At 46.2% G+C, this 14,834-nt stretch overlaps 1 protein-coding gene across 6 annotated transcripts in view; it reads left to right on the top strand.

The window, feature by feature from the left end:
• The window catches only part of utrn (utrophin), a 181,373-nt gene that overhangs the window by 10,081 nt on the left and 156,458 nt on the right, over positions 1 to 14,834 (top strand). For all 6 annotated transcript variants that reach the window (XM_079753662.1, XM_079753661.1, XM_079753665.1 and 3 more), the window contains 7 exons: positions 6,037 to 6,098; positions 6,752 to 6,844; positions 7,414 to 7,491; positions 9,794 to 9,886; positions 10,258 to 10,430; positions 12,784 to 12,899; positions 13,016 to 13,179. In XM_079753662.1, the coding sequence (XP_079609788.1) occupies positions 6,037 to 6,098; positions 6,752 to 6,844; positions 7,414 to 7,491; positions 9,794 to 9,886; positions 10,258 to 10,430; positions 12,784 to 12,899; positions 13,016 to 13,179 (779 nt within the window). The remainder of the gene's footprint in view (positions 1 to 6,036; positions 6,099 to 6,751; positions 6,845 to 7,413; positions 7,492 to 9,793; positions 9,887 to 10,257; positions 10,431 to 12,783; positions 12,900 to 13,015; positions 13,180 to 14,834) is intronic.

The raw sequence follows: 14,834 nt of genomic DNA, 5'->3' as shown, positions 1-14,834 counted from the left end.
TGTTATACACACACACCCTTCCACTACAATTACAGTAACACACACAGCGCCAACCCTGGCTAGCCAGGCCTGGCTTCACACAGGGCCATTCAAAGAGCTCAGTGTGGATATCGGTTAATCTGCCCCACGCAGGCATGCTTTTTTCCTACAAATTCCCCCAAAACCCGGGCTCCGAGGACGCGTTGTCGACGGGGCTTCTCGCGCCGGGGCAAGCTCGGGCAAGTGACCGCACGAGCCATAGCAGGCAGGAATGCCAGAGGAATTACGGGAATTCTGTGCGTCCCGCGCGGCACCACAGGAGTTGAACCGGGAGCACCGTCTCGGCCCGGCGATGGGGAGCGAATACGTGTTGTCTGGCTGACGTGTTGCCGCATGCACGGAGCGTGCCATTGTGTGTGAATGGTCTGCAGGAGGGATAGTGACAAAAGGTTTTGTGCGTGCATGTGCGTGCGTGTGCGCGCGTGTGTGTGTGTGTGTGTGTGTGTGTGTGTGTGTGTGCACGAGAAGAGACTGCACTTACAGCAGCTGTTAGCTGGTAGGAACCGTCAACTTGAGCTTCTCAGTTCAGGAAACTCCTCGGTATGCTTCATGTCGGGGAGTTTACAAACTTCTTGACCGCGCATGTTTTCGTTTAACAGATACTAAACGTAATGTTTTTTACCATCTGCTGTCTGCATTCCATATTTAAAACCCCCCCAGCGCTTACCCAGCGATATGAACACAAAACATCCTACGCTTGGTCTGGCCGTTGTGGTCAACGCGGTAGACAGTTGGTTTTGGGGTCAACACCGTTTGTTCCAAAACGACACCGCCAGCGCTGATGTTTACTTGTCTCACACCTTCGCACACACACAATCTGTGTGGTCACTGTCTGTCCCTCCCACCTGTGAGCCTGTGGAGGCTAGAGTTGTGTGTGGGAAACGCTGTCCTGGTCGGGTTTAAAAGGGTTGTATACATTTACACACCACCAGCCCTGCACTCCAGGCAAAAGTTCCTTTTTTAATGGCTTCTTTTTATTTTCTGCTGGAATCTTCCCTTTCCCTTCCTTGTTCTAAGTTTGGGGTTTTCATGGGGGCTGCCAAAACACACACGGCCCCCATTGCGTCATGAGGCTGCTAGGAGTGTGTCAGGTTTTTGAGGGAGGGCCGGACATTCAGAAGTCTGAAGTCATGGAAAATGTGGACAATTGATGAGGGCCATTAAAATAACATGAATGAAAATGAATCGAGAACACAGTCCCTTCTTTAGCTGTGTCGGCCCCAAATCATTAAAGGTAGGAGGGCAATTCCTTACGAAGCATATTTCATTTGTTAAAATTCTCTATCCCAACAGAAATCCAGGATTCAAATTGTCTTATTTCTAACTTGGCTGGAGGGAGTCGTGGAGGGTTTAGTGGTATTTTTAGTTTTTTCTCCAAATCTAACTTTCTCTTGCTGGTTTCTCCAAATTGCCTACCCTGTCTTTAAGGCAAATTCCTTGTTTATTTGACTTCTAACTGCAAATATCCTGAAGCCCTGATGATCTACATGGTGCGCTTTGTTTGTTTGTTTGTATATGAGTATTTGCATGGCCGTGTATATCAGCGTGTTGCTGATGGTGGGCGGCTGATAATGTGTGTGTGTGTGTGTGTGTGTGTGTGTGTGTGTGTGTGTGTGTGTGTGTGTGTGTGTGTGTGTGTGTGTGTGTGTGTGTGTGTGTGTGTGCGAGAGAGAGATCAGCTGTTGGACGAGCCCGATGGGATCCCTCCATGCGATGTAATCAGTACTTCCTGTTTGACCTAACCCGTCCTCGCTGAGTGCAAGCCCCTCACTCAGGACCTGGCCAGTGCAAATAGCAGCCTCTCCCTGCTGTTGCTAGGGTTACTGAATATATGCATATGCGTCAGTGTGTGTGTGCATGTCAGCGGGTACTCGTGTGTGTGTGTGTGTGTGTGAACATGTGCATGGTGTTGCTTTTCGCTTGAATTATGTGGGCACATGGGGACTTTTGTGTGTAGTTTCTTATTTTCTTTTCATATAAAGGCTGAAATGCTTTGATGAACCTCTGGCTCGGCTTGGCCCTCCTCTCTGTAATTGCAGGCCCCCTCCGACCAGACAGGATATCAAGTATATGACCATGCATCCCATAAAGGTCTTGTTTGGCTGTTTCTCAAAGTTAATAATTACTTCCCATTTCCTGTGTATGAGCTTGGGAGAGTTATTCACAGAACCACTTTGTTCACACCATTGGTCTGGGCCTTCTTTTTTTATTTTACTTGTTTTTTTTCATTGTAGTTTATTGCTTTTTTCTAAGCTATTTTAATATGAACAGGTGATTGATTTAATTTGCTAGTTTTAGCAATGCATACCCAATACTGAACCCTTTTTAACCAAGCAATAGGATTTTGTTTAAAGGTGTTGATTAATGTAGTTGAGTTCATAGTCGTTTGCTGAACATGGATCTTTATCGACTATTTATTTATAAAAAATAATTATACAAAAATAACTGAACTTTAAGCATTCAGTTTAAGTACATTTATACACCCCGAAACTAGGGCTGTAACGGTACACGTATTTGTACCGAACCGTCACGGTACAGGCACTTCGGAGGGGTTACAGAGGTGTACCGCGGTACGTAAATGTGGCGTACATAGCGGGCAACGATCGTCGAATAGTTGGAGTCGAATAATGAATGGGACTATCGCTATTTATTACACGGATCTTCTCAATGCTGTTGAACGCTCCGTTGACTTGCATGGGCCTTCACAACTTCCGGTGGTGAATAGCGTCCTCGGTTGCTAAGCGACGTCAACGTCTTTGGCGGACTATTTTTCTGCTGATCAACGCTACGAATGCTGGTAACAAATAAATTGTAAAAAGACACATCGTGTTAAGTTATATTTTTGACGTGTCTAGTTCGATAAATAAATAATTAAATAAATAAATAGCGATCCGTTTTCGGCGCATGTAGGTCTATCTGCCGAAGCCCACCCTGAAATAATTTTGATGTCGAATGTTGATGGCGCAGTTGTTGAAATAAACAGATTGCCTCTCCCTGTGTCATTGTATGTGCGTGTATCCGTGTATTTTTTGCCAGAAATGCACATCCCACACGCATTTGAAAACGCACCATCCAGGTGTTACAATCACTGTTGCTGTGGAAAAAAAACGAGCTGTGCAAACCCAGCTCACGACACTATTTCAACAACCCCTGTCTGGGAATTCAGAAATGCAAATGCCATAACCAAGTTTATTGGTGTTTTCATTGCTGCTGATCTACGGCCATTCTCCGTTGTTGACAAACAAGCAGTTTTAAAAAATGTTCCCCTTAACTATGAACCGTACCGTACCGTACCGTGACTTAAAAACCGAGGTATGTACCGAACCGTTACTTTTGTGTACCGTTACACCCCTAATCGAAACCCACAAACAATCGACCACAGAATCATTCATCCTATGTCAGTGGCAGGGTTTCAAAATTAGAAAGCCTGTTATAGCTTTTTAATGAGGTCTATAATTGACTTTTCAATAGGACTACCACTATTCAAAAATAAAATGAGGGGAATAGGCCTAGTGGATGGGGTTGCCGTTACAAATCCACCCTCCATCCTCCACCCTCCAAGCCTTCATCGATACAGCTAATGCCTATATCCAAAGCACTGCTCTTTTGATCCATGTGCCAGTAAGGCATTCTTGTGCTGGGCAGAAGATGGAGTAGCCAGGGTGGGGGGGCGGATGCCGGGCTGGGCTGGATCAGGGATGAATCGGGTTCATTGTCTCACAGAGGTGGCAGGTTGATGAGCCCAGGAGACCTAAGCCCACTGGCAACCTTGTGTGTGTGTGTGGGTGTCTCTCTCTCTTTCTCTCTCGCTCGCTCGCTCTTGTTCTCTCTCGCTCGCTCTCTCACTCTCGCTCGCTCTCTCACTCTCATTCTCTCTGAGAAAGACTGTAAGGGCCGCAGGCACCTGCTCGAGGTTATCCTCATCAAAGGGAAGTTTATATCCTGTTGAAAGATCACCAGTAATGGCCTTCTCATTTTATGTTGCGGGCAGTTCTTCATTCTTGTTTTTAATGTCCTCTCTGACTCTGTCTCTCCGTTGGGACATGTCTTGGTTATGGTCCAACTGCTGTGTAGCGGCTGACATGAGTAGCTATGGGGAGGGGGCAGGGGCCCGCCCTGGCCCCTGGCTTGGCCCCTAACCTCTGTTTGGGCAGCAACAAGCATTTTCAAAACGACCCCGGACCTGCACACACCTGTTGGCACCTGGACCTCCTGCTGAACCTCACTCCCGCTCTCTCCTGGATCCCTCCGCCCTTCACGTTGTCTTTTCAGCACTTCTTCACGCAAAACCCTGCATGTGCTGTTTAGATGCTCTCCAGCTGTTGAGGAGAGTTCTGAGTCTTGAAAGCCTGGTGAATTCCTCCAAGGCTGGGTTAGATGAGGTGCAGGAGTTGTACCGCGGCAGAGCGTGGCTGTTTGTGTGGAGGACCCCAGTCAGAGGCATCATATTTACGTTTTTAGATCCACTTTTAAGTGTTGTTTTAGGGGTTTTCAACCCCCTCCCGTAGATCCATTATCTGACTGCTGCTCTCACCTCTTTACCCTCCTCCTCCCCCTCTCCTCTTCCCCCTCTCACCATCAGCCTGGCTGCATTCTTGTTTATAAACCTCTGCTTTCTCAGCAGAGAGAGAGAGAGAGAGAGAGAGAGAGAGAGAGAGAGAGCTCCTCAAACACACACACAGTGCTCCTAAAACACCTCAGACAAAGACGATGATGACCTACAGGGCTGGTGATCATAACCTTTGACCTTGTGTTCTGGCCATGGGACTTTGCACAGAGTTTGGTTGCAAAACAGTGGGTTGGTTAGCCCAGACTCTGGTTTATGTACACACACACACACTTTGACCCTTGTCGATGGTCTTTTATTTTTCCCAGTTCAGTGTCATCATTAACCACATATTTCAACAAGTTCAGAGAATTTATTTTTTTTGTTTTTTGAGTGTTAAGCAGTGGTATTTCTTCAGCCATAACTCCACATGAAGGCCCCAGGCTGCTATGTAGCTCCTTCCATTTAAGGTTACGGTGGTTAGCGTCGGAAGGCTTGGCTTGATGGCTGCTCTTTAGAGTCTTCCTCCGAATGGTCTCCCATAAATCTCCTGTAAACCAAATGCATAAAAAATAAATTGCAACTACAGCTAGTATAAATGCAGATTCGTTGTCGTAATTTAGTCGTAAATACAGTCCTGTTGTTTCATTACACGTTTTTTGCCTGCTGTATGTGACCATGTATTTGACTTTTAATTTTTATTAGATGCTGAACCAATACTAACTGATGGCTTCAAAAAATCATGATAATAAAAATGTACCATGCATCTGTGTGCAGTTGCGATCAGGTACATAACTCCTTTTTCTTCCAATCTAGTGTGACTCAGAAAAAATAAATTTGCATCGCATTCTGTTCTGTAAAGAAACTCAGTGGAATAAAGGAATAGGCAGGGGGAGTTCTTCCATTGGCCTATGTTTACTCCGTGACATTAGCCCAGAGCCCTGTAGCAACCACAGCCTCACCTCTGACCCGGCTGTTTGTCAGTCATCAACAGTTTACAAGAGCGCGAGATGCTGGTGGAGAACGCCAAATAATTTAGGCTACAAGGATTGATCTGAGGGCTGTGCAAGAAAAACCTTTTCTTTTTTTTAATACCCCTACTTTGAAAGCTGTAGTAGTTGTAATCGTTAATCTTGCAGATGCTCCAAACACATAAGACTTTGTCCTCATTCTAACCTCCAAGTCTCTTAATGTCTTTTCTTTTTTGATGTGTACCACCGACCATTTTAAGGTAATACTTTGGGACAAATACCAAAGCCTGTGCGGGTTCAGTCAAAACGACAGGTCTGAAATGGACTGTCCAAGCTGGGCTCGTCGACATGTAGTTGTTGTTCGTTGCGGTCTCAAATATTCAGAGAAAATTTAGTTTATCTGCACTTTTCCTGTCTGCTTCCATTGTATACTAATCTGTTGTTTGCCTTTTCTTTTTTTTTAAACTTTTTTTTCCACAGATGAGCATGATACGGTACAGAAGAAAACTTTCACCAAATGGCTTAATGCACAGTTCTCCAAGGTAATGTTAAATCCCCCAAAAATACTCTGCTCTCAACCAGAGGAATAATTTGTCAGTAAAACAAACAAACATAGAAGCAGGCTACCAACTAACGCATAAAAATGGGAATGACTTGTTTTAATTTGAGGTTATAGTTGAGGGGGCTATTTTAGTGTGACCTTAAGTTTTGTTTATGGTGTTTGTAAGAGCTGTCCTCCCTTGAGATCACAGCTGTGGTGCCTGACCCTATCTTCCCAGGCTTTGGAAGATATTCACGAGATAGGATGCGTATTTATGTAGCATTTTTTTTTTGTTAATTAGTTATAGATAGTACCATTATTGTTATTTTCGCCTTCAAATTAGGTTTTGCAATATGATAATGATTAGGATTTAACGAAGTATAGTATATTTGTAATATTTTGATGTTTGAAACAATTTGTGTTTCCAATTTGCACTTGTGCAACTGTATCTGTTAAAGGTACACCTTCCTTGATGACGTAATCCTTTATCAGCGTTGTTGAGGTATTTTCGAGGCAGATTAAACAACATGGTGTCCTGTTAGGTTAAGGGCTGTGGTAAGATGGCCCCTTTGAGTTGGGGATTTAGTTGAAGATGAGGTCAAAACGTTTTGATGTGGAAGACGCATGCTATCAACCCTGCGGTTGTGTCCACAGGCTGGGAAGACGCCAATCAAAGACATGTTCTCCGACCTGAGAGATGGACGGAAGCTTCTGGACCTGCTGGAGGGACTCACAGGCACTGCCCTGGTCAGTGTGTGTGTGTGTGCACATTTGTGTGTGTCAAGATTCTATGGGTTGAGGCCTTACTTTTAGTGTGTTGTTGCTGCATGAATCATGTAATATTTTAACAGAATTTACACACACACACACACACACACACACACACACACACACACACACACACACACACACACACACACACCGGCTGCTGTGGGCTGGTTGTCAGCAGGGCTTTGCGTTGGCAGCCTGGCGCAGGGTAAATCTGCCCTTCTTTCCATGAGCACAAAGACTGTGGCTGACAGTGTAATGGTGTAGGATAAGTGCACGGTGAGACGGGGTGCGCCGTGGTTAATGCGGTCTGAACAATGTCTTCCATAACACAATTGAACTCTTCAGTTTGGCTCATTGAGGTTATGATAATTACGGTTAATATTAGTACCATTTCATTCACCAGGTGCGCTTATCCAAAGCGATGGACGTGTCGGAATCCTTCAGCCTGGAGCTCCCGGTTCTCCCGGTTCTCTGACTAGTACTTGAAGTCTGACCCGCTAACCCAACCTTGCTCTTTCTCTTTCCTTCTCTTGTCTTTTCTCCAGACCAAAGAGCGAGGGTCCAGCCGGGTACACGCCCTCAACAACGTCAACAAAGTGCTCCAGGTCCTGCATCAGAGCAACGTGAGTAACCCAATCCGTCCCGTGGTCACCACACCCTGGGGGCGGGGTTTTGTTTGGTTCTTCTCCGCCTCCCCCTCTGACCCCTGACCCTGATTCGAGGCGCCGAAGGAGCCATGCCACATCCCTGGCCACGCAGCCTTCCCGGATCTGGTGTCGTTTCACCCGTGTGTGTGTCATCCTCCATGCCTGATCCCCAGAGGACACCAGCTTACCTCACTTGACCCAGCCCCCCGCTCGCCCCCTCCCCAACACACACTCACACACAGACTCAGACACAGACACAGACACACTCTCTTCCCCAAGAGTGAATAAGAAACCAGAAGCAGTCGGAGCCGTAACAGAGCTGAGGCCGTGGTCTGGTCGCTTAACGTTGTCCTTGTCTTGTCTCCTCCACAATGAAAACTGCGTGTGGATGGGCGTGTCTGGCTGTAAACTCAGCCTTATGGCGAGGCTGGGAGGTGTTGATGCACATCCAAAGTGTGTTCGTCATTACCCCAGCTATTCAGTGCGGTAGTCTGAGCCAACCACCACCCATTCTCTTTCCATACAACGGCCAATCTTCCCGCCTCAGTAGCGGCAGGAGAGAGCGTTGCGGCAGAGATAGGAGGCGTGCCCATGGGGAGAGCTGCAGCGGGGGGGGGGGGCAAAGATTCCATGCGTGCGTGTTCAAAAATGGATAACCTCTCGCAGCCATGATGGCAGCCAGACACCAACCCTGCGGCATATCTGGCCTTGTTGACATGCCATGGGGAGGGAGGGAGAGGCGGGCCAGGCGTGGTCAGTATCCACACGGAGGCTGTAACGCTGCACTGAACCCGGTGGACATCCAAGGACAGGATAGGCTTTGAGAGAGCTTTTCTGCAGGGATGTCGTGGGCCGCAAATGGTTTTTAAAGGTGACATATTATACCACCAGGTGTGGGTGTCATTAGCCGTTACAAGGTAGATCTTCCAAACGGCTTCTAACGGCTAATCACAATCACACCTGGTGGTATAATACGTCGCCTTTTAAAGAAAGCTTTTGCAGGCGTGATGCGTGCTAGCCACAGGTATGTGCTCTATCTGTGTTTTCGTGACTGTCTGGCTGCTGGCGTTTTGCCTGTGCATTCCTTAGTGAGGGAAAGAGAGAGCTCAATAATTGTAGCTGGGATGGGTCAGCGAGGGGAGGAGGGTCACTCTGCAGTGAGAGCATGCACTTGACCCACTCATATCCGACTCGCTCCCCCTTTAATCCCCTCCACAGTATTTACATGTAATCACTGCATACTTGGTTAGGTATAACACACACACACACACACACACACACACACACACACACACACCTAATTATAATAATGAGGATGATAATAAGCACTAGGGCTGTAGCCAATCAAAGGAAATCTTGGTTGGGGTAAAATAAGACAACTCTGCAGCCAATCGATTGGTCGCAAAAAAAGTACTTTAATAAATATGCCTGTTAACTCTAGATTAATTAAATCGCCACAGTGTACTCCACTCCAGCCTGCTAGCCTAAGGTTGCTAGTTTGATCCAAGGCTCCTCCTGGAGTGTTGAGGTGTCCCTGAGCAAAACACCTAACCCTAACCACTCCCCACGAGCTGGCTGTTGCCTTGTATGGTTGACACCGCCGTCGGTGTGTGAATATGTCCATGAATGGGTGAACATTAGGCAATATTGTAAAGCGCTTTGAGTGGCCACTGGTAAAAAAACCGCTATGTAAATGCAGTCCATTTACCATTTATTTATGGCACCACTCTATATTTCAAACACTTGCATCACTTAAAAAATCTGTCTGCATTTGGTCCTCCTGCCTGCGAAAATTATGGAAGAGGACGGGCTTTTTACTTATGAAAGGGACAGCGATTGTCTGAACAATGAGAGTTTGGTCGAACAAGTGCATCAACCAAACAATCCATCAACCGGCCGGAACTTGTCAGCCCTAATACGCAGTGTGTCTGATGGTATGCGTGTGTTCAGGAGGAGCCAGTGAGCGGGGGAAGGATGCAGCAATGCAAGGCTGTTATTATGAGTCCTATTATGTTCAGTTAAACCTGAACTCATCCACGCATTTCTTTTCTTTTTTTTACCATCATAAAACGTGTGTGTGTAAGTGGAAGCTTATTCGATTCAATTCAATCCAATTTTATTTGTATAGCCCTTAATCAACGGTCCATTCTCAAAGGTCTTATAGGCCAAATATTTATTTAATATTTTTGACACTTATCCTAAGAATAATTACGATTCTCCCTTTTGCCTTCTCTCTTCCTTTATTGTGTGTGTGTGTGCGTGTGTGTGTGCACCTCAGGTGGACCTGGTCAACATCGGTGGGACGGACATAGTGGATGGAAACCGTAAGCTGACTCTGGGCCTCATCTGGAGCATAATCCTCCACTGGCAGGTGAGCACACAGTCACAAAGCCCATGTGGATGTGTGGACGCGTTCCTGTGCGCACCACGCATACCTTCACCTTACAGCCTCTGAAGGAGCTTACCTGCTGGAGTGTTTTGACACATGTGGACGCAGGTTTCCTAGGCGACGGAAGAGGAAGGAAAAAAAGAATGTCTTCACAAATACCGTTTTCTCGTCTTTATACTGTTTCACACATCCGGCTTATGTTTCGTGTGTGTGCGTGTATTTTTGTTTTGTGCGTGCGTTGCCTTGTCTACCTTTTATGTTCTCTCTGTTGATCTGACTATCTGCTTGTCCATCTTTGTATGTGTGTGTGTGTGTGTGTGTGCGTGTGCGTGCGTGCGTGCACATGCTCGCAGGTGAAGGACATCATGAAGGACATCATGTCCAACCTGCAGCAGACCAACAGTGAGAAGATCCTGCTGAGCTGGGTGCGCCAGTGCAGCGCTGCGCGCGCCGACGTCAACGTGCTCAACTTCACCACCAGCTGGGCCGACGGCCTGGCCTTCAACGCCATCCTGCAGCGCTTCAGGTCCGGGCTGGGGGTGAAGCGGGGGGGCAAGGTGGAAGGGGGATATGGGGCTGGACGCGGGTTGTTTTTGACCTTAGTGGGGTTGGGGTGTTGGGGTCTCTGGGATGTGGTTCTGTTATGCGAGGACAAGGAGTTTCGAGTTGGGTGTGCACGTGCATCAATGCGTGGTCAATTCCACTCGCACAAGAGTTTACACATTTGTTTACACAACGCTTAAATCCAGAGCAACTTGCATTCAACACAATGGACATTAGGCGTGGTTGTTAGACTGTAGTGTATCAGGATGCCGTTGGTACAGACCATGTCATTGTCAGATCAGTGCAGGCAGATATAGCATGTTGTTTTGTTATGGGGGGAGGGTTCAGTTTGAGTGTAAACCATTTTTATCTAACAATAGGTCAGCTATCAGTTTATCCCAGGCCTTAATTAAAGGTTGCTACATTTGATATGCCGCACTTTTACTGTGAGGAATGCTACTCATCATAATTAACTGGGTGAATCATCCATATCCTGATACTGGATACATGGTCTAGAGTCCTTTATCTAACTGGAGGCCAATTGTTTTAAGAGCATATCTTTTTTTTCACGTTCCCCTTGTCCTCTTCTTATTTATGCAAAATACACATTCAGTGTTTTACTGATTGTCTTTTAGGTTTTCTTCAGGAATGTTTCGTGCTGTACTGGACATAGGTCGTGACGCACTAATCTAAAACCTACTTTGATAGCCCTAGCCGGGAGTGAAAAGGGACGCAGGGTCATTCACTATACATAAAGATAAAACATCACTTTCGCTCCCTGCTATCGACTTCCACAATGCTCAAGCTCCTTTTTATTTTGTATGGCTTTTAAACACATTTACAGCCTCAAAAGGCTTCACAGCCCCACATTATAAGACACCCCCAAACACTAAGACTTAAAATGGATAAAAAAGAAGGAAAGACTGAGTTGGAACACAGAACCATGGATGGAAGGAGGGCCATAGCAAAGGTGCCGAATTGGCTGAGAAGTACCCTGATAAAAAAAGTAGCTCTTATTTTAAGGCTCTGTTGGACACATGACTGCACAAGGCGATTGCAGCCCCAACTAATTGCAGCAGTTGCAGTCGGATTACTCTACAGCTCTATAGTTGGATACACACACAGGTTCTCTATCGCATGAATGCATAGAGAATGCTGTGGGAGACGAAGGTGTGGAATGCAGCAAAAGTCACTGGTTTGTGTGTGTGTGTGTGTGCCAAGAGAGCCTGGAATACACTGCTGTGTTTCTGGGGAAAGGTCATGTTAGCCATTGAGAGGGTCAGTGCGTACGCGGGGTGTGTATACACAGCCTGACCCAACCCTGTTTCTCATGTTAAGTGTTTGTGAGAGAGCTTGTGTGTGCGTATGTGTGTGAGAGAGCATGTGTGAGAGCATGTGGGCCTGTGTTGTGTATATTATGCTTCATATGAAGGCGCTGTTGCAGGACGAGAGTCAAGGTTCTGTGACCCCTTGTACACACACACACACACATGCGTACCGTTGTATCGCTCAAGACTCACCCCCCACTCCTCTGGGCACATCCAGGGCTGCCGAACATAATGGTAGTCCCTGTTACATATCTGCTCTTCTGCAGGAATGTCGCAGATGTTGAAAACAGACCACAGGGGAAGCGCGACACCCGTGGAGCAGAGTACCTACCAACAATCCTAAGGGTTTCCCGCAGAAAATGTGTTAGCTAAGGTGGTGGGGTTCGCCGTCAGACTGGGGGGGGGGATGCACTCTTTTACAGGTGGACCATTTATGCTTATTTTCATGCAGGCTGTCAGACTGTTTTCCTGCAGCCTGATCTATACACAGAGAGTGAATGGAGTTAAGATTATGATATAGTTTTGTATAATACTGTGGGAAACCCGCCCCTGTTTCCATTTATTTAAAAAAATGTACCTGTTACTTTCACTATGATTCCATCATTATCGTAAGGATCATGCAAGCAACACATTGGCACCAGATGAGTTTTGCCCATTCAAGGGGGGGGATGCACTCTTTTACAGGTGGACCATTTATGCTTATTTTCATGCAGGCTGTCAGACTGTTTTCCTGCAGCCTGATCTATACACAGAGAGTGAACGGAGTTAAGATTATCTTATAGTTTTGTATAATACTGTGGGAAACCCGCCTGTTTCCCTTAATTTAAAAAAAATTTACCTGTTACTTTCACTATGATTCCATTGTTATCGTAAGGATCATGCAAGCAACACGTTGGCACCAGATGAGCTTTGCCCATTCCAGTCCCGTGCCACCAACCTCCAGTGTGTTTTCTGCATGCCTGTTCAATAATAATGACCTGTGTCTTCCTTTGCTGCGTGTGACCTCAGACCCAACGTGTTCCGCTGGGAGCAGGTGGTCCGCATGAGCCCCGTGGAGCGACTGGACCACGCCTTCACCGTCGCCAAAGAACAGCTGGCCGTGGACAGGCTCCTGGACCCAGAAGGTATCCGCTGGAACTTCCCATTCCTTTTCGAAGGGGATTCTGGGTATAGTAGTTTGTTGTGCGGCCCTCAGGATGGCCCCTCTCTCTAACGGGCCCCTCCGTCCTCTCTGTCCCAGACGTGGCGGTGCAGCTGCCCGACAAGAAGTCCATCATCATGTACGTGACGTCGCTGTTCGCCGTGCTGCCCCACGACGTCACCATGGAGGCCATCCGCGAGGTGGAGACCCTGCCCCGCCGCTTCAAGACCGAGGACGGACCCCCCGCCGGCCTCAGCCCGCAGGTACGCATACGCACAGCCTCACACACGCACACGCACAGAGGCACAGTGAGTCTCATACACTCTTTAATTCCCTTTACATCTCTACCTCATCCCTAACTTTCTCACACACACACACACACACACACACACACGTGGTATGCAGGATTTCATTCTTGAAAAAAGACACACTTAGATCATTATAAATAAATATGATAAATATTGTTTAGTTAATTCAGTAGTTTGGCTGAAAATACTGAATAATTATGAAAAAAACGGTGTGGTTTTGTGAATCCCATGAAATGTTTTGAATGTATTGTTAATTTGTGTTGGCTTCATTAACCCACTGTGGCTAAATCTTCCACTGTTTCCAGTTGGCCACTTTCTTGCAGTAATACATGTGTATAAAGTGGGGGCAGGCACTTTGCTCAGCAACTGCGTGTTTATTGATCTGTTTATTACTGTTTGAATACGAGGTGGTCCGCAAAAGTTCCTGATGACAATTCAGTAGTCCACGTAAAGTTAAAGGTTGAGATCCATTGTTGTAGAGCATAATGTTGCTTAATTACCTTTTTATTTGTATTATAAACTTGCTTTCAAAGTATTTGTGCCTGGTCTTAACAAGGCTGTTGATGTTGTTGTAAAGGCCGTTTATAGCCGTGACGATGACAAGTGTCCATCCCGTTAGGGTGATAAACAGCCAAAGGCTCCTCCAACCAGTGATACATAAATCCCCATTTGGTCTTTCCTGTTCCCACCACTCATGGTGTGAGTTTATTTGACGGGTTCCTATTTAAAGTATGAGGAAATAAGGCTATGGAAGGTCAATTATGACTTGCTATATCTGTTACATTTTTTATTAGATGAGTGTGTGTGTGTGTGTGTTTTGGGTAAAATTAGTCATTCTCACCTTCCAATTGAAGGGGTTTTCCTTCAGAGCCTGTAATATGAATGGCAGGCGACTGGGGAGTAGAAACCCCGTGATTCACTGTTCTGACATGCCCATGGACGGCCTTACACCTACACACTGTAACCGTAGCTGCAGCTGGAGTCAGGTTAGGGTTCAGTGGTTAAATACTGGCCAATGCAAACATTTCCGTTTTGCATACAACTGTAATCTCTGCACCTATTCAACTTCAATGCCATATTCCTTGTTTGAATAGCTTGATACATTTGGGCATTATTCAAATTGTTCCACGGATGACATGATACGTGAACCTGCTGCCACTTGTTGACAACGTAGCTTTTCCACATCAGCCTGGTGAGAAGCCTTAGCAGTAGAGCCCGACCGATATATCGGCGGGCCGATATTATCGGCCGATATTAGGCATTTTCCAAACTATCGGTATCGGCATTTATAATAGCAGATTAATGAATATTTTCAAAAATATATATATATATTTTTTTTATTTGGGTTATTGTGTTTTTGCTCAAAGGACTTTGAGTTTCATATCTTAGCCCAGTTCAGACCAAAGATTCGCCTTGCAACGAGACTGTTTTGGAACGTCGCAGGGGAAAAGTTGCAACAGTGTGAACTGGTCGTTGCTGCAAGGAGTCGTCAGAGATTGAACATGTCAAATTGCCAGGTCCAGTTTTAGAACGCAATGACGTAGCTATTTCTCTTCAGCCAATCAGGACACAGCACAGAACAACTTGTACGTCACAGCCTTACTCCGTCC

This window comes from Pollachius pollachius (genome assembly GCF_949987615.1).
Source record: "Pollachius pollachius genome assembly, chromosome: 16".
Lineage (NCBI taxonomy): Eukaryota > Metazoa > Chordata > Actinopteri > Gadiformes > Gadidae > Pollachius > Pollachius pollachius.
This window is presented reverse-complemented; position numbering and strand designations above follow the sequence as displayed.